We start from the raw sequence: 23,122 nt of genomic DNA, 5'->3' as shown, positions 1-23,122 counted from the left end.
TTGGAGGATTTGTAGTGCTGAACCACAGTCCTGGATTTGCATGAGGTCAGGGGAGGCGAGTGGAGGGAATGAGAAGGCAGGTTTTAAACAAGAGCAGAGGGTGGAATAAGGCAGGATCTGGAGACACACAGAAGTGCTGTGCAAATATGAGGGAACTTGAAGGAGCTGTGAGGATATGGAAGTTTGTGTGAGGTGTAAAGGAAGGGGGTTGGGGCTGGCAATGGGGTGTGGGGGTTAGTTAGGCTTAGGTGGCATTGGAAAGCAGCAAGAGCACAGGCCCTAGTCCTCCCCCCCTTATATACCGGTATATAACATCACACAGAGAAAGTTATGTGTGTAATGTCATGTCCAGTTTGACCCCAATGCATCTTGCTTGAGTGTCTTTCCTAATTTGGCAGCCTTGTTGTAGACAACGATCAAAGTCTGTTTCCCTTTACTTTTAGCCTCCATCTCCCTTTTAATTCTAGCAGTCTGGGAGTGTTCTAAGAACTTCATCTTGATGTTACAAGTGGCTGCCATATTTGTTATTTCCTGCTACTGGAAGTCTTCTTATGCTTTACTGTGTGAGGCATGGTTCAGCGAAACACTGCTCACCTTCTTGTGGGCGGCAGTTGTGGCACTGCACAATACACTGCTGGTGCCAGGCAGCAGCCACTGGGATGAATGTTCAGTAGACATCTGGAAGTGACTTATACCCATAATTCCTTCTCAGGCAGCGAGGGAAGCAAAGGAGTAGCAGCAGACACTCACATAATGGCAAGAGATACTAGCTATTGTTGCATTTGCTATACAGTGGTACCTTGGGTTACATACGCTTCAGGTTACATACGCTTCAGGTTACAGACTCTGCTAACCCAGAAATATTACCTCGGGTTAAGAACTTTGCTTCAGGATGAGAACAGAAATTGTGCTCCAGCGGCACGGCAGCAGCAGGAGGCCCCATTAGCTAAAGTGGTGCTTCAGGTTAAGAACAGTTTCAGATTAAGTACGGACCTCCAGAATGAATTAAGTACTTAACCTGAGGTACCACTCTAGTCACAAAGCTAACCAAGCCCCAGATGGGACTGTTCTGGGGAGAACAGTCCCTTGTGTCTGATAAAAGCTACTCTGTACTTTTGGGGGATTCCTTCCAACTGCTTAGGATGTGTTAAAAAATTGGGCATGTCAACTTGTATGGGCTGTGCCTCATTCAGTTTCTACCAACTCTTATTACTACTGCATCTCACTGTGCCACTTTCAAGGCATAGGGTGCTATAACGCGGAAGGGGACAGAAAAGCATCTTGCAACTTTCACTACTCTAGATCCAAGTCTGGGTTCTGTCCTGTGCTTAGATCCTGCTTGTAGGCACTGGGTTTGCCACTGTGAGAACAATACTGTGAGGTACGTAGGTTGGGCCGAGAGGCTGTAATTGGCTCAAGGTGACCATGTGGGCTTTAAGGAGAAGCTGAGGTTTGAATCTGATATCTGAGTGTGTTAATCTGCGCATTGGGCAGGTGTACTTGTGGCAACGCAGAACTTACACAATGATCCTTGGTATCTGAATTGGAGTGCTAAAAGCAGGCAACCTCTTGAAATTTCCACAGAGCAAAAAGTACTACAACTTGATTATTCGGTGCTTCCTTCTGGGGGGGGGGGCTACAGAGTGATGTGTTTAGAAGCTTGGTTTTGTACCGTTTTCAGATAAAGCAAAATTTCATCACTAAACTGGCCAGGATGGGGAGGGGAAGGTTGCCATATTTCAAAAAGTAAAAACCAGGCCACTCTGAAAGTTCTTGAGCCTTTTTTTAAACAAAAATGCCCCAAAAACCTGCAATTTTTCAATTGGCTTGCCTAAGATCCAGGACAAAGTGCCACCTTTCATGAATTCCCTCTGAATGACAATTCCACCTTTGAAATCCTGGGAAAATATAGCAGCACTTAGGGAGGGTTTTAATTAGACCTTAATTTTAATACAAACTGCTGACTTCCTTTGATCACATGGTCACATGACCAAAGCTTAGATTGAAACAGGCAGTAAGGCAGCAGTCAGCCCTGCCATCACACACTATTTCCAGTAGCAGCAAGGATGAAGGTCAAAGGTATGCCAAATCAACGAGGGTACATTATGCAGAGTCTGCTATGTACTGCTTAGAGACAGTTGTAATTAAGTGGTATATAAATTGTCAATATAATAAATAGCAGCCACAGGAGCAGTCTGACAACTATACACAGATGTTCTTAAAATAAGTAGAGCTTTGCCAATAAAAGTATTTAAAGATCCACCGCCCATAAAAACATTCATTAGGTGGGGGAATCAGTGCAGTCAGGTACCCATTTTTGAGCTCCTGTGAAGCTCTGTTTTCAGTGGACCCTTTGAAGATGACACATGTTATTGTTATGATGTCAGCTGATGGACATGTGGGTGGCCCCTGTCAAAGTTGGCCTGCGAGGGCGAATGTCTATTGCACTGGCTGGATTCAGTTTTCCACCATTACTGTACATTAAGTCTTCTGAACAGTTTGTGGAATCTCCCTGCCCAACCATGACAAGAAAATAGCAGAAATTTAGCTACCTTTAGGAACACAGGAAAGGTTGTGGTTGTTTTGGCCAACATTTTTCCCCCCCTCCTGCAAGTATGTTAGACATAATGTCACCAAGTGTCTGGTTCCTATGGGGAGGCTAATTACAGGTTTTGCCATTCTCAATTGCATACATTGTGATTGTCATTAAGGTCTCGGAGATGTGCCATGTTTTTCTCCTTTTGACCAGCCACCTCCTGGTTTCCAGAATCTGAATCATAACAACACGCAAACAAAGGCCAAGCTATGTTTTCAAAAACCCTGCTTGGTGTTCAAAACTGGAGCTAAGGACGTAAGCTCCAGCATACTCCAGTTCTATATAGCTTTCTGGTATATGTATATAGATAGAGGATACAGGCTCCAAATATTGCATCAGCAGAGGCTGCTGCTTTTCAAGACAGACTGCTGTACATACCTGTTGTTATGAAAGAAGGTGGAAAATCTGGCATCTGCACTGAGAGGGGAATGACCATAATTGGGACAGTGTTATTGGAGATGTTTCTAATGCTGTTGCAGATACCTCACAGTGAGTTCCAGGAACATGCTGCTAGATGTGCTGTCCATGGCCCCTTCTATACTCCTCATAAGTATTATAAGTCAGGCGATCTCATAATTGGTGGGGCTGTCTCTCAGATGATACTGTTTTTTGATTCATTTTCCTTCACTGAATACCCTACTCTTGATACTAGCTTTCCCATGTAAGGCTCTTTTGTTTTTCTGTATTATGCCAAAGGTTGTCACCTGAGGCTAAACTATCTGCAGCCTTAAAGGAATTTTATAGCGCACATGTGAATGTTTATCAATAGACACTGGAGGGGCTGATGCACATAGTGTATTTCAGAGGACACTATTAATCATTTTTAAAATATCCATTCAACTACAAATGATTTGCTGAATCTCACATATAGTCTGATCATTCTAAAATGACTTTTAAACTGATGTCTTTTAATCCCAAAATGGCCAATATAATGCCTCAGGATTAGGGTGTAATAATGTATACAGACTATGACTTTCTATATATTGCAATTCTATATGGTCCTGCAAGTTTGCAATCCTCTCAGCAGTCTATCAACTAATTCATATACAGTGGTACCTTGGTTCTCAAACTTAATCCATTCTGGGATTCTGTTTGACTCCCAAAACCATTTGGAAACCGAGGCGCAGCTTCCGATTGGTTGCAGAAGCTGTGTTGGATGTTCTGCTTTGGAAAAACATTCAGGAAAACCGGAACACTTCCTTCCGGGTTTGCAATGTTTGGCTGCTGATTTGTTCGACAATTAAGCCATCTGAGAACCAAGGTACGACTCTGTTATTGATGAAGCACAACAGTTACCAAGCCACTTTACTTTTTATTAAATTTCCTGGTGACATATCATCTAATTTTTTTCCAGTGTTGTGACAAAGAATTACCGGCAGATCCTGGCTTTGGAATTTGCTGTAAATGAGATTAATGAAAATCCCAAGATATTACCTAATGTTTCCTTGGGATTCCACATCATTGAGAGCTACTTCAGTCAGAAGCGGAACTACTATGTTGCAATGAAGTTGTTTTCTACACAGTACAGATTTGTCCCCAATTATACCTGTGATGTCCAGAACAACCTAATCGGAGTCATAGGAGGACTAGGTGCTAAAACATCCCACCATTTGGCTGCCATCTTGGACATCTACAAATTTCCACAGGTTTTTAGAACTGGGACAAATTATTTGTCTTACCATTGCCTTTCTGGGAGGGTAGCGTGTGGTTGCTTGTGCAGATGTATATTCCATTAAAACAAATGTAGCACAAACATTGAAATCTTAGCCAGTATTCAAAGAATTCTGGAAAGTAAAGGTGGGCAGTTAGAAAAGTTTCATAAATCATTTTTAAGTAGTAATGTAACTGTAAATGGATAAAGTGTAAGTTTCTCAGGGCAGAAACCAGTGCTGTTTTTCCAGAAAAAGAGGTGCCAGAACTCACCACGAATCCTTCCCTTGCTCTCTATTAATGGCAATGGTACCTACCTTAGAGGAGCCGGAACTGAGATCTGGCTGAAAAGAAGCCCTGCTTTTGCTTTTAAATTTTCGTGATGTGCATTTTATTCTTCCTTCTGTAAATCAATTTAATACTTATTTTGAGCAGCATAGAATATTAGTAAATATAAATAAATAAATAAAATATCCACGTCTCCTTAAATCCACTCCTTAAAGTATAGGGGAGCATTTTACATTGAATGAAGACTCTGAGCAGTCTTCACAAGCAACTCACATCTTATATTAATTTTAAACAGAATGTTCAGTTTTCCATAAAATCACACAAACACATCTATAGGTTTACAAATCAATTTGTAAAACAACTTCCTGAATGTTTCCCCATTTTAGTTCACCTACGGTGATTTTGTCCCCATGCTGAAGGATCACTTTCATTCACTGCCTTTGTATCGGATGTCTCCAACTGAAAACCATCAGTACAAGGCAATTGTCCAGCTACTTCTTCATTTCAAATGGATTTGGGTGGGTCTAATGACGATGAATGACGAAACAGGAGAATTATTTTTGAGCTATCTACTACCAATACTTTCTCAGAACAACATCTGTGCTGCCTTCACTGAGAAAATTTCTGTAAATGCCTTTTTTGGTGACTTCTTAAATTTGCAAGAAAAGTGGAACAAAATATTTGCAGATGTTACAAAAAGTAAAGCCAACACTATTGTTGTCTATGGAGAAACTTTGACCATGATAACATTGAGAGGACTGCTGCATGAAGGAGAATCTGAGTATGGGAAATCATTTGGTAAAGTGTGGATTATGGTAGCCCAGATGGACCTTGTAGTCGTGTCCATGTACAAGGACTGGGATATAAAAGCCTTCCATGGTGCCTTAGCCTTCACAGCCCACTCACAGGAGGTGCCAGGATTCCAAAATTTTCTTCATAAATTAAACCCTCATTTGATGAAGGGAGATGGCTTCATCCGACCATTCTGGGAGCAAGCATTTGGCTGTTCATTTCCAAATTCCCATTTTAATGGAGATGATGTGGACACTTGTACTGGAGAAGAGAGGCTGCAGAATCTTCCTGGGCCTTTCTTTGAAATGAGCATGACTGGCCATAGCTATAGTATCTACAATGCTGTACAGGCTCTGGCAAATTCAGTACATGCCATGTACTCATCCATATTCAAATATAAAGTCACGGTGGAAAGAAGGAAGCTACAGCTTAAAACTATGCAGCCATGGAAGGTAGTAGTTTTCACAGCAATCTGCCTTCACCATGAGAGCACAAGATCTTAATGCAGCCTTCACCCATCTGATGTCTTCCAGATGTGTATACCATGACTCCCATCACTTTCAGTCTGCAGGGACAATGGTCAGAAATTATGGAAACTGTATTCTAAAACATTTGGAGGTCATCAGTTGGAGAAGGCTGTAAGTGTCAAGAGTATGTGATCTGTAGCCATTCCTCATGAAGTCTCAATGCTGTTGAATTTAATTGTGTAATTTGAAATTGACATTTGGACATCAGAAACCAATGGAATTCCTCTCATTTAAATATCAACATATATGACCCTTTCCTGAATATTTCAAAACATCAAAATATGAACAACAACAAAGTAGTATGAGTGGAGCATCATTTCCCTACATAATAAAGATAAGAAAACATCATAAAAACATTTTAAAATGAAGAATTATAAAGTGCTGAAATCTTGGGAAGGCAAGGTAGAAGAGAATTTTTTTCAACAAATGTCAAATGCATTAGAAGGGCTTGCTTTCCTTCTAAGGGAAGAGAATTCTGGGGAACTTTTGCCACAAATTTAAAAATGCATTTGTGATTCACAGGGTGTATTTAACCCTATGAACAAATATCCACCCACAAATCTAAATGAATGGGGTGGGTAGAGGAATTATCTTGGATACTAATGCAATTCCAACACTGATTTATTTTTCCATTCCACCTAGCTGCATCCTATTCTGAGGAGCATCTCATTTAACAACAGTGCAGGAGAAATCATGCACTTGAATGAGAATGGAGAATTGACAATGGGGTTTGATATTACAAATCTGATTACTTTCCCCAATAAGTCATTTGTTAGAATGAAAGTTGGAAGAATGAATCCTTGGGCTCCTCATGGCAAACATTTCAGCATTGATGAAGATGCCATTGTGTGGCCTAGAAGTTTTAACCAGGTGGGACATCACTATTGCCTTTAGCTGCCATAAAATAAAAGGAGGGAGGGAGAGGAGAAACAATTGTTTGTAGCATCCTTAATAGGATGTTTCTATAGTCTTTATCTCAGCATGTATATATTGGCAAAATGTGAAGCTTTTTTTCTTTTTTCTTTACTTGCAAAGAAGTCCCACTGTGATGAATGGAGTGTGTATAGGATATTCCAATTTTCCTGCTGAAAATATAAACATTTCTCTGTACATTTTTAAAAGATATTATATTATAACAATGATATGTGTTTTTAACTAATGCTGTGTTTATTTTATCAGTGACTTGTGACATAAAAAGACAAAGAGAAGACATTTCATTTTTGTTTCCATTCTTCAAGTAGACTGCTTTTATTGGGAGCTTTTATTCAGACCCTGATACACCAGCTTTCATATTCATGCCCATTCACACCTTGTTCTCTCTTCTTTTTGCAGCTCACTTCATTTTATTTTTTTTAATAATAATTTTTACTAAGTTTTCCATTTAACAATCCAATCATATCACATTAATTATTCCAGATTATACCAATACATATCATAAAGTCCAAATATTTTGCCAAATTATAAATTTTTGTTGGGGGTTCCCATGCTTTGAGTTCAGTAGGGTCCAATCATCTCATATTTCTGCTGCTTTTAGTGTTCACCAGTCCCATCTTGCAATCTTCTTGTTCTTTTCCTTTATCTTCTTAATAGCCTCTGAGTTGTTTCCACAGGTGAGTTAAAGTAAGCAATATTATGCTTCTGTGTGAACTTTGTAAGGCTCTCCCTTTTTTTAAAGCTGGTAAGACTTTTGTTTGCAATAAATCCTCACACGCTGATCCAAAAGTCCTCCTCGGGTGGCAGGGTGGCAGACGCCATCTTTCCCAGTTCCAATGAAATAAAATCTAGGTGTTTGCTCATTAATTTCCCCAGACAAGTTGCACCATAAATTAGTCTTTCCAGAGAAGAATTGCCAAGTCAAACTTAGAATACAAACATGATAACAGAGCAATGGCTTGCCTCCCCCTCTGACTGTTAATCTTGCAACATAGTCTGTCTCATAATGGCGGATCCCGATTAAAAACTGCATCACAAGAGAGCCTTTTATTTTATTTTCAGATATTTCAAAAAACCAAAGCTTTAGTTGATATTTTTATTTCCACACAGTTTATTTTCCAATCTCACTTGCTATAGGTCGTATTGACGGTTCTTCTAGGGGAGGGGTTGTTAGGTAATATTGTAATAAAGAAAAGAAAAAGCCCCCCCCTTTTCCGTTCCGTTTCAGCATACCGGCATAGATGTTATTCTTTGGTGTTATCTTCTTTCCAGTCCAATCCATCACTCTTAACTTCTCAGTGGCAGGCTTAATTAGCAGCTAACATACCCTTTTCTTCGCTCGAAGCATGTGCAAATCTTATATCCAATTTTTCATCTTAAGAAATGCAACTAGGGTCGCACTCGGAGACAGCGTCCAGGAGATCCGAGCTCGCTCGAGGGCTTTCCGTCCAGTGCCCTCACTCCCTCCTTCTTTCAAACTCGGGGGTGATTTATGGGCAACCACGAACAAGGCTGCATCTTCCCTTACACTGGGAAGAAAAACAGGAGGCTGATTTACTCCCATATCAGCCCCTTAATTACTCGTGTGAGCTGGAGAGATGGTATTGTTGGCCATCTTCCAAGGTGCCCCTAGCGGAGCCCTTTTTTTGCAACTTACTTTAACCCCCACTTTTCACATTAACTCCTTTTTTCTCCACCTTCCACCTTTCTTTTCTCTACTCTCCCTTGCACACAAACCACCACACATTTCCCTGACTCCTCCTCTCTTCTATTCTGCAGCCTATGCTGATACATATGACTGTATCTTTAAGATGAATAGAGTCTGGAGAGCAAGCCTTTCAGTTAGCTAGTTCAGTAAGAGAAGGACAAGCTTTGGATGTGTTGTGCATATACATTCAATATACCCAAACAAACCTCTGCCATTGTTTAAAACAACGAAGTTCCTCTAAGTTATCTTCATCCCTACTTTATTCCAACTTCCTTTTTATGGAATCTAGCCTGACTAGGTTAATGAAGACAGGGAATGCTACCAGCACAGAAGGTACAAAGACTGGCTATCCCAGTTCAAGACACTGCTTAGCACCTCATGAGCACCTGCACTAATATGACAGAATCCAAGGAGAATACTGTGAGGATAGTGATGTTATCATGCTATTTGATAAATATATATTCTCAATGCTAATTATTCACATTTCCTGAGTAGGTCATGCCCCTTTCACTCTGTAACGACAACTGTCAACCTGGTTACCAGAAGAAGAAAAAAGAGGGGGAGCCATTTTGCTGCTACGATTGTGCTCCATGTCCAAAAGGGAAGATGTCTCATGAGAAAGGTAGAATATGCACCACCGAGAGTCGTCTAGCATTCTGCACCGTTGGGCACATCTAGTCAAGAGTATGGTAGCAATGGCACAAAGGTCCTCTTAGTTCAAGTGGTTTGTAGGTGAAGATAGTAGTTATTACTGGCCGAGAAATTCTTTACCTAGTATTCCTGGAAACTATCCTGATATCAACCAACTCAAAATAGTAGTTATGGGCACTTTTCACCATGGAACCAAAGAAATGAAAGAAATGCATCAGTGCACAATACTAGGGACCTTTCTTAAAGGGAAATAGTTTTTGAATTCATGGTGATGCTCACCACCAAAAGTGCCCAAGTGCTGCATTTGACCAGATAAATGAGTAGTGTCTTTTTCTGCAGCCCTTTTCTTTTCCTAGGCAGTTCAAGCTGTGAGGATATCTTAGAGTAAGTTGGAGGTGCCAGGTTGTGATGATGATTGTGGGGGCAAATGTTGAGTGTGTGATGTCAGGACATGGATGGGGGGGGGGAGCTGGGTGCAGAGCTTACCTTGAAAGTTGTGCATTAACACAAGCACACACTTTTGTCTTAAAAGGAAGACATCATGATTTGATTTTTTTAAGGGGAAATTTTAAAAATAGGAAATCCTATTTTAAAAATAGGAAATTGTATTCCAAAATGCAAATCTTAGCTTCTTGGCTACAACTGCAAAAAGCAAGATCTGAAAATGTTTTTCATCTTTTTTTTCAGATGCAGAATTTTGTACAATGTGCCCAAAAGATCATTATCCAAACAAGGAAAAAGATCACTGCATTCCAAAGCTAATAACCTTCTTGTCTTATAAGGACCCTTTAGGGATGAGTTTAGCTATTTTTGCACTTTTCTTTTCCTTGATCACTGCTCTAGTGCTAGGAGCCTTTATAATGCACCGTGACACTCCTATTGTCAAAGCCAACAACCTGAACCTCACCTACACCCTCCTCATCTCCCTCCTGCTCTGCTTCCCTTGTGCTTTGCTGTTTATTGGACATCCTGTGAAGGTGATGTGTCTCCTCCGTCAAGTTGCATTTGGCATGGTCTTCTCAGTGGCTGTCTCTTCTGTGCTAGCAAAAACCATTACGGTGGTTCTGGCTTTCATGGCCACCAAGCCAGGAAGTAGCATGAGGAAATGGGTAGGGAAAAAGGTGGCCAACTCCATTGTTCTTCTCTGCTCTCTTGTTCAAGGAATTATTTGTACCGTATGGCTAGCAATTAATCCTCCATTTCCAGATATTGACATGAATTCAGTGACTGAAGAAATTGTACTTGAATGTAATGAGGGGTCTGTGACTATGTTCTACTGTGTCCTGGGTTACATGGGCTTCCTGGCTATTGTGAGCTTCACTGTAGCTTTCCAGGCTAGAAAATTACCTGACAGTTTCAACGAAGCCAAACTAATCACTTTTAGCATGCTTGTGTTTTGCAGTGTTTGGTTATCCTTTTTTCCCACCTATCTGAGCACCAAAGGGAAATACATGGTTGCTGTGGAGATCTTCTCCATCTTAGCCTCCAGTGCTGGGCTGCTGGGTTGCATCTTTTTCCCTAAATGTTACATTATTTTGCTGAGGCCAGAACTGAACAAAAGAGATCACATAATAAAGAGAAATGTTCACTGATGCTTGTGGACATTCTGCAACCTTTAGAGTGGACCAAAGTTGCAGAGTAACTTTCCAACATGACTTCCACTCTCAGGCTTTTATATATTTGCAGTAGGAGATGACTAATGCATCTGCTTTGTAAATTAGCTGACATAGATTATTCTAGTTCCACAGGGTTCCAGAATTATTTCTGGAACAATTTGATGTCCTCTGCTTTCCCTTCATCTGTCCTTGAAGCCAATTTCTGTTTTGTATTCAAGACCAGCCTTTATTGCAGTGGGATGAAACTGAATTGGAAAAAATGCTTATTCTCCCCCCCCCCCCTCTTTCTGTCATGGTTTGGAAAATTTTACCCATGTGTTGCTTTGGAATAGTGTATCTGATGAAATAAGTCAACTGGATCTGATAAGAGATAACATCCTAATTGACATGTGATGATTTCATAAATCACCATTCCAATTGCCATACACAGTACAACTAAAAACCAGTGTTCTTGCAAGATATGGTAGCTAACGCAGCTCTAATTTTTTAAAAAATTGTAGTTGGCACCGGGAAACAGGCCTAATGTCTACACTAGTTGGAAAGCATGTGTAAAGCTATAATTATTAATCAGAGGTGCTCTTGTCCCTGGGATTTGTCGTTTCCATAGCACATTATAATGTTTGTCCTGCCTATAAGGGAGCTTCCTCCTCACCTTCTCTTAATAAACATGACTCAGGAGCACTAGTTGCTTCTGAAGGGAAGTGTTTAAGGGTAATGATGTGAACACTGCACAGCCAATAGGGAAATATGGGTGGGGGACTTGGCTTTAGAAGCCTGCTCCTCCTCCAACTCTTCCTCCATGTGAATTTGCAGTAGCCAGCCTCCGTCTCTCTTCAGATGCACTATGGTGTTGGCAAGTCATCTGCTGAAGATGAAAATCCTTTGGGAGGGGAATTACTGCTATTCCAAGTATTGTAAAGGTGTGGCAGGCCTGACATGGTACCATAGGAAATAAAAGCAAAATCATTAATTTCCCATAATCTCTGGTTGGCAAGTGATGGTCAGCCATAGTGAAGACTCTTTACAAAGCCACCTCCCAGTCCTTTGGCGGATAAGTCATTGGGTGGAGTCCTTGTTCAATTTTGGATGTGGTGGTAATTTGGAGCATCACCCTGACCCCATGCAGGCATGATATCACAGGGGTCTGGGTGAAAGTTTCTGTCCTGAAGCCAAGTGGAGGGCAGATGGGCTATAGAACTTCTAATAGCAGCCTGGTGAGTAGGCAGCTTAGTTGACCTGTCTTGAGGTGGTCCTTAACCCAGGCACAACCTTAAGCAAATTTCCACCTTCAACCCAAAGGCTAATTCAGGATACATGCACAATTCCTGAACCAAAACCTAGCTACATCTGTAATCAAATAAAATTTTAATTCCATAACGTAGTTGTGTTAATTTGTTATCCTGTTAATACTTCAGTCTTTCCCCATGGGTCGTACACTGTGCGTAGGTCCACAATCCAGCCAAATATTTAATGAGTGCAGCAGGAAGTAGGGTTGGCATGGCAGTAAGGCAAGAATCCAATTTCCCATTGCACCTGCCCTTCCTGATGGAATGGTCCTCTATCAGAGTTGGGAATGGCCTTAATGCCCTCTCTGAGAATCACCCAGCATTGAGCCCTGGTGTGGTGTAAGTCAGGTGTCCAGGATCTGACTATGTGACAGCACAGCCACAGCCAATCTATCCCGCAGGCACCCTTTTCTATGTTGATCCTGCCCAATGCTAGTTCCACCAATATACAGAGGTCCAGTCATCATTTAACGACAGTAAGCCTTAAGTCACAGAGGGAAATGTGAAAAAACACCAACCAAGGAACCTATTAAGGGGGTGGGGGTGAGGAAACAGTTCTGACCCTGTCAACCAGCGACTGAAATGTTCTAGTGAGGCTGTAACACTGAGTGCGGGTGTGAAGCTTGCTAGGGGCAATGTGAGCAAGACCTTTTAAGGCCTCACCTCCTCCCTCTTGCAACATGCCACAGTGTATTGTTGCCCCCAAGATCTCAGACGATAGAAGGCTTCTGAGATCCCACTGTCAGGCTGCCAGAAAAGGGCTTCTGTCTGTGGTCCGACGCTGTAAGCAGAACCAGACACAGTGCTTGCAGTAATTAATTTTATTGCTCAGTAATCAAGGCACATCTATCAGATAAGCAAGTGAGTTGCAGAAGCTAAAATTCCAGCCCCTCTTCCCCCTTATTTATGCCTCCATCATTGCATTTTTTCACTGTGACTCAGCTTTTCTTAATTGTTTTAGCCTTTTCTCTCCTCTTCGTCCCTGTGCTGAGAGTGGGGGAGGGGAAGGAGCCTAATCAGGACTGTATTGCAGAGCAGGAGACACAGCCCCTGCTTCTTCTTTATCAGTGTCCATGGTTGGCTCAAGCCTTCACCCTCAGGCTGTCCCACCAGTCTGAACCTGGTTCAAAGTCCCCTCCCCCCTCCGGTCCCTCCTTGACCACTGGCTGCCACCACTCTTCCTTGTCCACCCAGTCCCTGACACCCACTTTCGAAGCCCTGAACCACCAGTGATGCCCAGAGCGAGACTTATGCCAAATATGAATTACTTTTGTGTGAACTTAGCTGATTCTTGGCAAAGGCAATACAAACTGAGCAAAATCTCACTGGCAACTAATTATCTCTTAAGGAAGATAATAATAGCTGCAGAATCCAGGAAAATAACCATTAGTAATTTTGTCATGCTAGCTGCAACTTCAAACACACTGGAGAAATGATAACCATGCATATCATTATCAAAATTGCTGCTTTTCTCTGATGCAATGGACACCCAGAGCCAGTAAGCAAGGTCAAAAATAAACACCTGAAAAGAGCAATAAAACCCTTGTGCTTTTTAGAATTGGATCTAGGACTATGTAGGGCTCAGACATTACCATACCCTTTTATATGTTAGGTTATGCTTTCAACAACTGATTCCACCATGATTTTTAACCAGAAAAAGTGATCCTGTGAGAATATTTGTTCCTCATACTTCCTTTTCCTTGCTGACTTCCACCTCACAGACTTGGGCAAACCGACAGAGAATTCACATGGTTATAATTTTGCTTCTTTGCCCATCAAGGGAATGAGTTACCAAAAGAGATTCACGTGGTATTTTTCAAAGAAAGAAAACAGCAATAACTTTGTAATTCATACTCTCTCTCTCAGGATGAAAAAGCACTGTTTGAAACACTGATGAACAAGGAGCTATTATTAAGTAAACAAATAGGATACCAGTTCACAGCTTACCTAACTAGTCATGCTGTAAATTTATGTAGCAACAAAATCATCCACCATTCAATCAAGACTGTAACAAAACTGATAACTCTTGAAATATGGGAATTTATCATTGCAGGGGAAGTTTTATGAACAGGATCGTGCTAGTGGTGGCCTTCCTTCTTGTCTTGCTGTGTCATACTGTATGCAACACACATTGTATTAATCTCAGCATGTTTGATGATCCACTCCCTACTCCTCATGGATTTTATCAGTCCGGAGACCTTCTCATCGGTGAGATAGTTTCTCAAGTCTTCTTCCACTATAATACCCTCTCGTTCATGGAACAGCCTTCACAGATGATGATTGATGAACCTTTGTAAGACATCTTTATCTCTCACTTGGTCATGATTGGAGCAAGTCATCGAGGAATGATGTGCTATAGTTGTAGGGTGACAAAAGTGTGACTGGAATTGTTATTTATCATTTTCTACAATATATTGTTGGACCCCCTAAACTTGTAAGATTCCTCCAGAAGCCAAGTAAAAATGAATGGCTTCTGTGCTTTTTCTGTTTTACTCCTATAGAAAAGAAAACTTGGTGGATTAAACCTTTATTCAGTTTCACCACAAAACCCCACATCTTTTTAGTTTTCAATTTCTTAGTGCCATATTATAGAGATAACAACATGTTTCTTTTCCCCAGTGGCAGACCTCAGGGTCTCAAATTTCATCAGTGCCCTGTTTGAAATGGTTTGCTAGCCCAAAACTATAATCCGGAGCAATCAAAAACTTGGACGTTTGCAGTTGAGTGCTGAGGTTGGGTGCAAATATGCTTTTGCTGTGATTTTTATTACAGCTTTATTAAACAGCTTTAACTCTCATTACAGTTCAGTCCCAAAGAATTATCAGCACATCCTGGCCTTAGCATTTGCTGTCAAGGAGATCAATGAGAACCCCAACATTTTATCAAATATTTCTTTAGGGTTCCACATCCTCAATAGCTATTATGCTGCAAGGATGACTTATAAGGCGACAATGAACCTGCTTTCCACACAACATGGGTTTATCCCCAACTTCAAGTGTGACAAACAGAACAATTTGATAGCACTCATTGGAGGGTGTATCTCTGAAATCTCTGCCAGTGTGGCCATCCTTTCAGCAATCTACAAGACTCCACAAGTAAGCTGTGTGAATGAGATTTCACAACCGTGGTACAGGCAAGAACCAATAAACGTGTGACCAGTCAACACACATCCAACTGATGTGCAACTGTGTGCATAGCCACACCAGAAAATGGGGTGGAATGCGTGCATGGGCATAATGGGGAGTAGTGGGGCAGAGTGGGCTTATGGGTCAGAAACACAACCCCTGCACAAAATGGTTGTTGCCTGTACACTATCTGGGTTTCAACAAACTATTTGATTTAAGTTTCCATGTTATTTTGGTTATCAAATAGGTTACATGTAAATTAACCAATTAACAATCTGGTGGATTCTGACCACATCAAAAAACTGTACACAAAGAGTGTACATTGATGGTTCCTCATCAACGTTGGGGCGGATTTAAACTGGGCTGCTTCAGGGCTCATCTTCAAAAAAATGCTTAATGAGCCAGACAAAGTTGATAATCCTTATAAATTTGTGGATGACTAAACCTGAGACGGAAAGTTAGCACTTTGGATGGCTTGAATAAAATTCAAAATTATGTTGATGCAGTGTAAAACTAGGCTGAAACTAACATAAGGAAATCTAATAGAGACAAATGAGACATATTTCATTTAGGAAAGTGAAGGAGAACCCCCAAGAATAACAGGTGATCAAAAGTGATATATGAGTAAGCATATCATGGTTGCAAAAAGATTTACTGCAATTTTAGACTGCATTCACAGAACCATAGATTGTATGTTATAAAATGCAATAATACCACTTTGCTCTGCACTAGTCAGCATCATGTGGAGTACTTTGCGCAGTTTTCTGTGGTGTAGCAAAAGAAGGCTAGAGACATATTTGAGGAGATTGAGAGAAGGGCAACAGCGATGATCAAGAGTACATCAAATAAATTATAGAAGAAATATTTGAAGAAGTAGTGCATGTTTAGAACAGGAGGCTAACAAGAAACATTGTTACTCCAGATGCGCAATAATGGTGGCGCTCATTTGTACAGGTGGGGCATCTAAGAGCAAGCTGAATCAGGGGCAGGCAGAGCCAATGGGTCAAAGTAAGTCAAAGTAAGCAAAGCTATTGGTAGACAGAATTGTCACCAAACTCACAATTAGATTTTATATACTGTGATTCATTAAGGGCTGTAATGCTTGCTTGTTTTTCAATTGGATAGATAGAATGAACAGAGGGCTCTATCAACATAGATGTTATTAAATCTCTGTGTGGCTGGTGCCTAGTTGGTGCTCACCAGCCTAGTCAGCTGTCCACATGGCACACCTAACATGGATGCTACAAGCTGCATTAACTCAGGAAGTCGCACCTTGTGGCAGGTGTTTCTCCTGACAGTGCAATTGGGGCTGAGGCAGAGCAGTGGCAGGAGAGTAGACATACGCTGTTGGCAGCTCAGTGTGTTATCAAAACAAACCTCTCAATCTGGCATCTGAACCAAGTGGCCCATTGCAATACACAATTACTAAGGGGTGTGTGTTCTCAGTTCTTCAACCAGAGGGTGGGCAGTGACTCGGGCAGATCATTGAACTCTGGATTTCCATGGGCTGTTGGAAGAGATTGCCTACAAGATTTCCTGCAACTCTAGGATTTAAAATTAACGTAAACATTTCCGCCCCCAGCTCACTTATGGATCATTTTTGCCATTACAAGGTGTTAATATGCTGTTACCATTTTTGTACCAGATGGTCCCAAATGAAGCTCACCAGCAAATGGGAGTTGTGAGGTTACTTCAACATTTTGGATGGACATGGATTGGGCTCGTGGCTGTGGACGATGACAGAGGGGACAGGTTTTTACAGACAATTGTGCCAATCCTTTCCCAGAATGGCATCTGCCATGCCTTCACCATAAGAATACCAAAATGGAATTATGTGGATGAGATGATAGACTATGTTTTCCAGAACTGGAAAAATTATATAGTTGTCTTTGAAAGAAACCCCAGTGTATTTTTTATTTATGGAGAACATCCATGCTTTCAGATATTAATAACATTGTTTTTTGTAGCACCCTTAAGTGACTTTCCACCTCTGGGTAAAGTGTGGATTGTCACATCCCACTGGGATTTTGCGGCACATGCACTACAGAAGAACTGGGATATGCAAACTTTCCATGGTTCCATATCCTTCACAGTTCACTCAAACCAGCCATTAGGATTCCAACAGTTTGTTCAGATATTAAGACCTTCATGGGCCAAAGGAGATGGTTTTATCCAAGACTTCTGGGAACCGGCATTCAGCTGTTCGTTAAACATTTCTCAAGGGAGGGAGGAGGAAGATGAAATGAAAACCTGCACTGGAGAGGAGAAGCTGGAGACCCTTCCCGGAATTCTCTTTGAAATGCACATGACTGGCCATAGTTACAATGTCTACAATGCTGTCTATGCAGTGGCACATGCTTTGCAGGCCATATACAAATCCAACTCCATAAGGAGAAGAATAGCAGAAGGGGAGAGGCTGGTATTTCAAAATGTGCAACCATGGCAGGTAATTACAACCCAATACTTTAAAAACACAAGAATAATAAAACCCAGATAACTTTAGATTAAAGGGGAGAAAGGAGCTGTATACTTGAATAATTCATTACCACACAAAAATGTTTGCAGCTGTATTTTTATTTTATTTTGGATTATAGGCATTCATATAATAAAATAGTGGGTTTAAAAACAAACAAGCAAACAAACAAACAAACAAACAAACAAACAAACAAACAAAAATGGATTAGAATTGCAGGTAGATAAAGCCACCAGAAATACGTTTATTTAAAAGTGTGAGATAAGCCTTTGTGACATTCGTTGAAATCATTTCAAGACTTTGTTGTCCCTTTGCTCATACGTTTTTCCAAACTAGATCCATCACTTTCTGAGTAACCTGTTATTCAACAACAGTGCAGGGGACACTGTGCATTTTGATGACAATGGAGAATTAGTTGCTGGTTTTGATGTTACAAACTGGGTGATGTTCTCTAATGGCTCAGTGGTAAGAGTAAAAATTGGAAGACTTGAACCCCAGGCTCCTCCTGGCAAAGAGTTAACCCTTAATGAAGACGAAATTACATGGCACCCAACCTTCAATCAAGTGAGACATTTGGTTAAATGCATAGCTCCCATCTTTCTTTGTAACTATGCAATAAAAAGATCAAAGTTCAGAATGTCCAGTTCTTATTGTTTGCTACCAATGACCCTTGCAATAGAAATCTTAAAAAATAACAAGACACTCAAAGACTAGGTTAAAATATATCAAGTGTTCAGACCTGCATATTATCCAACCTTATGATTGTTTAAAACTGAACTCTGTTGTGCTCAAGGAATAGGGCATTTGGAGAGGTTCTCTCTCTCTCAACTTGTGCCCCCAAATTTAGTCCCCCAAAATAATTCAGATTTTTAAAAATCCCGTTGGCACTTGACACTATTTTAGCTCAAAAAGTATTCTGTAGCTTTCCTGCTGCTTCTGCATATAAAGATATCCTATAGGTAAAGAACGTCTCTACATTTTATACTTTCCCCATTCCTGATTCTGTGAGCGAGAATGGGATGGATCATCCCTGGCCGAAAAAGACTTTGATGTGTTATGAGACATCTTTTTCATGTCTATATAAATATTGTTTTTGATAGTTTGTAGAGTTTGTCTCATCTTTGAGGCAGGCTATGACAAGCCCCTCAAGTTCCCTTCCAAATTCATCTCACCTCCCCTTTTAAAATCACGGTTGGACTCTCTAATGCCATCAATTTCAATAGCTCACTATTTTCAGAACAGTAGTCTTCAAGATACTTGGACCCTTTTCGGTTTTTTAATCCCATGAATGGAATCATTTGATGGGTGTAGTGGAAATAAGTCTATTGGCTGCAATCGTCCATTGTGCTCTTAATGGCTTTCTATGACATATTTTGGTGGCTTGGTGCAGCAGGGAGCCTTCTCTATTCATGTGTGCTTCTAAATCCATTGACATGGCTGATATAACTAGAAATGCATTAGAGAAGACTCCTAGCTGTATACATTAAGCCCCCCAACAAGATGGAGGTGGTGGAAATGGCTTGCAAGAGTGGGGCGGAGGGAGCTGGACCTACTCACATATTTGAAGTAGGGGGAAAGTGAAGAGCACTTAAACTCTTATTGCTTATCCCATAAAGGTGCTGCCTGTTTCTGTGTGCAATGACCACTGCTATCCTGGCTACAATAGGAAAAAGAGGGAAGGAGAGAAATTTTGCTGCTATGATTGTTCTCCATGTCCAGAAGGCATGATCTCTAGCCAGAAAGGTAGGATGCATGATACCAATAAATTTCCATAGCATACATATGTATTATATTTGCTTGGAGAATGTACTGGATATCCCCTGAGTATTTGTGAGGTCAGTTCACAAAACAGAATTTTCCAGATCCTTGGGAGAAAGGGAGCCTATCAATGAAATAGTAAAGTAAGTAAGTAAATAAATAAATAGGACTAAGGGATCGTGGCATCTGGAATTCAACAGCTGAAGTGGTGCCTGTCTATATAAGAAGTGGCAAGGTGACCTCCTTTGCCAGAGAGTGCCATAAACACTGAGAAGGCCCTATCTGAAGCCATAGTACCTCTTCAACATATATCCTACATGGCTAGGTTAGAGGCTACCTTTCCTCTTTCCAACCAGACCAACCTGTATTTCAAATGCTATCTAGACAAAGTCCTCTTTCATTTATCTGCTACCTGATGGATAGGATACAATGTAAGACAGTCAACGACCACATTTACAGCCTTTTAAACTATTGTAAAGGTAAAGGTAAAGGGACCCCTGACCATTAGGTCCAGTCATGGCCGACTCTGGGGTTGCGGTGTTCATCTCACTTTATTAGCCGAGGGAGCCGGCCTACAGCTTCTGGGTCATGTGGCCAGCATGACTAAGCTGCTTCTGGCGAACCAGAGCAGCACACGGAAACGCCGTTTACCTTCCCGCCAGAGTGGTTCCTATTTATCTACTTGCACTTTGACGTGCTTTCGAACTGCTAGGTTGGCAGGAGCAGGGACCGGGCAACAGGAGCTCACCCTGTTGCAGGAATTCGAACCGCCGACCTTCTGATCGGCAAGCCCTAGGCTCTGTGGTTTAACCCACAGCGCCACCCGCGTCCCATTTAAACTATTGTAGCTTCCACCAAAGTATTCTGGGACTGAAATTTAAGGGTGCAGAGATTTATTAGGAGACACCTATTCCCCTTCCAGAGCTACAATTCCCAGAGGGGTTTAACAACCAATCACTCGTTACGGGAATGTCTTATTTACAATGTATCAACAGAACACAAGTGAATAAGTTTTAGTTGATGAAAAAGGAAACATAATCCACAAATAATATAAATGACAAGTCAAAAGCACATTATACATATGGTCACATGAGAAAATAATGTGAAATAAGCTGTATTGAAACAGTGGCTGTTACACGCAAGGATTATCTGTGTGCTCTGGTTTCCGTCACGGTGTTCCGTTGCTCCAGAAGCAGCTGAATCATGCTGGCCACATGACCCGGAAAGCTGTCTGTGGACAAACGCCGGCTCCCTAGGCCTGAAAGCCGTCCAGGTGTCCTTTACCTTTTAACCTTTTATAATATGTAAGATTAAAAATAACTATAAAATTAAGACCCCCCTTTTATTTGTCTATGGTTAGAGGTCAGTAAGATGAGGTAAATCCAAACCGCGGATTCTGTGCATAGCGTCAGACCCCAGACCTCTAAACCCCCACAAAACATAGCTCTGTTGATTAGACTACTATCCTATTTCCCTCCCTTGCTTGAAAGATTCAGGCTCTTTGCTTGGGAAATGCCGTGATTAAAGAAGTCAGCATTCAAAGGTGCATTGCCATAAGCTATATGGCTAAGCGAAGCATGACTACTTTTAAATGGGGGGAGGGCAGGGTCCATCACTTGGGCTGGGCTGTGATATTGTGTAGTGTTTTTGTTTTGTTGTGGGGGTTGTTGCTGTTGTTACTGTTATTTTTCTTTATCTTTATTTTGGGAAATTATTCAATTTGCTTGTGTCCTTTTTTGTACTTTTCAGATATGGACGCCTGTGTCAAATGCCCAAAAAATAAGCATCCCAACAATTACCAATCTCAATGTATTCCCAAGGTTTTAAGTTACCTCTCTTACAAAGAAAATTTAGGGATCATATTAGTTGTCTTGGCCATTTTTTTCTCTTTGATCACAGTTTTAGTACTTGGAACATTTATGAAGCACAATAACACTCCCATAGTCAAAGCCAACAATCAGACTCTGACCTACATCCTCCTCATCTCTCTCCTCCTTTGTTTCCTCTGCTCTTTTCTCTTCATTGGACAGCCTGGAAAGATTATTTGCCTCCTCCGACAAATGGCTTTTGGCATCATCTTCTCTGTAGCTTTGTCCTCTGTCTTGGCAAAGACCATCACCGTGGTTCTGGCATTCATGGCAACCAAACCAGGATCTAGCATGAGAAAATGGGTTGGGAAAGGCCTGGCAAATTCTATTGTCTTTTCCTGCTCCTTTATCCAAGCTGCAATTTGTATTCTTTGGTTAAGTACTTCCCCGCCATTCCCAGATAGGAACATGGACTCACTGAATGTGGAAATCATACTGGAATGTAAGGAGGGATCAGCTGCCATGTTTTATTGTGTCTTAGCCTATATGGGTTCCCTGGCCATTCTCAGTTTCATGGTGGCTTTTCTAGCCAGGAAGCTACCTGACAGTTTCAATGAAGCCAAGTTCATCACTTTCAGCATGTTGGTGTTTTGCAGTGTTTGGTTGTCCTTTGTTCCAACCTACTTGAGCACCAAAGGAAAATACATGGTGGCTGTGGAGATTTTCTCCATCTTGGCTTCCAGTGCTGGGTTACTGGGTTGCATATTTTTCCCCAAATGTTATATTATTGTTTTGAGGCCTGAGCTGAACAACAGGGAGCAACTGATAATTAGAAATAGAGAAAGTAAGTAAGATCATATTGTTATTCATCTATTGTGTAAATTTATTTGCAAATGTTGATGGTAGAGATATGATAAGCAGACAACCACCCTTAGATTTCTGTGACTAGAGTTGGACTGGATGAATCTCACCCCAATTTTGCCATTAACGCCTATTATGTTCTTTTCCCACTGAATGAACATGTAGCCATTCTAAAGGAAGTTGTGTCTTTACCCTTCAGAGATCATGGGGCTTGTTGTGCAGCTCTTGCATCACCCCCTACACAAAATACACATCCAGATTTGCTATATTTCTTTATTTCATAAGATTTATACACCATTTGATTGTAAAAACAACCTCAAAGTGCTTAAGACAATAAAATTATCAATACCAAGAATTGATAACAATAATTTAAAACTTTGGGAAAGTTAAAATAACAATAAAATTCACATCAATCCTCTAAATATTTGTGTAGACTTGTGTGATAGTGCAATGGCACTTTCCCCCCGGTGCTGTTGGACCTGCCTCCACTTAAATATAGTGCACCCACTTCACAAAACACCAATTCCACGAATTCCTACAAACTACCCCAGATTATCTTGTGGGGGACTTGTGTGAGGGAAAACTTAATAATTTGGAGTTTCAGGCAGGATTTGATCAAATAATCAATAAGGAAGTTTATGACACAAAGTGGGTAAAACATAGGATACTTCAGATTATAATGCTATTTCACTTCAGTTCTTTCTCAGTTGTTTCACAGCTGTTGCTGCTTAATACTTTGGTTCTTAAACAAGGTGGTGCTTCCCCTCAGTTACACACCCCTTTGACAACCCTGCTCCTGAGGTACTCCAGGTAACAGACCCAAGGGATCACCACACCCCTCTTAAGTGGTTTGGGGAGTCTTCTCTTTTCGTAGCAGAATCTCCCCCCTCCTGACTGGAATGAGACCAAAGTAGACTGTATCTTTCCAATTTCTACTTCTGCTGCCACTGCCTCAGCCTCAGTCTCCCAGTTAACTCCTGGCTTAATACTCTCACAGGACACCACACACTGTCCTTCACTCTAAGCTCAGAGTCTCCTTTCTCTAGCTTT

General features: G+C 41.1%; 1 protein-coding gene across 1 annotated transcript; it reads left to right on the top strand.

Moving 5' to 3' along the window:
- Nucleotides 1-2,066: 2,066 nt before the first annotated feature.
- On the top strand, nt 2,067-22,063 carry LOC310691597 (vomeronasal type-2 receptor 26-like; the record flags this gene model as incomplete). The annotated part of the gene is made up of 10 exons (XM_083471456.1): nt 2,067-2,098; nt 3,951-4,242; nt 4,921-5,778; nt 7,444-7,463; nt 14,194-14,340; nt 14,851-15,142; nt 16,755-17,618; nt 17,982-18,209; nt 19,262-19,388; nt 21,153-22,063. The coding sequence occupies 10 exons, from the start codon at nt 2,067-2,069 to the stop codon at nt 22,061-22,063; spliced, it is 3,771 nt and encodes a 1,256-aa protein (XP_083327582.1).
- Nucleotides 22,064-23,122: the final 1,059 nt, after the last annotated feature.

The sequence above is a fragment of the Podarcis liolepis genome, assembly GCF_965112155.1.
Source record: "Podarcis liolepis genome assembly, chromosome: 13".
Lineage (NCBI taxonomy): Eukaryota > Metazoa > Chordata > Lepidosauria > Squamata > Lacertidae > Podarcis > Podarcis liolepis.
Note: the sequence above shows the minus strand (reverse complement) of the source record. Positions and strands in the feature narration are given on the sequence as shown.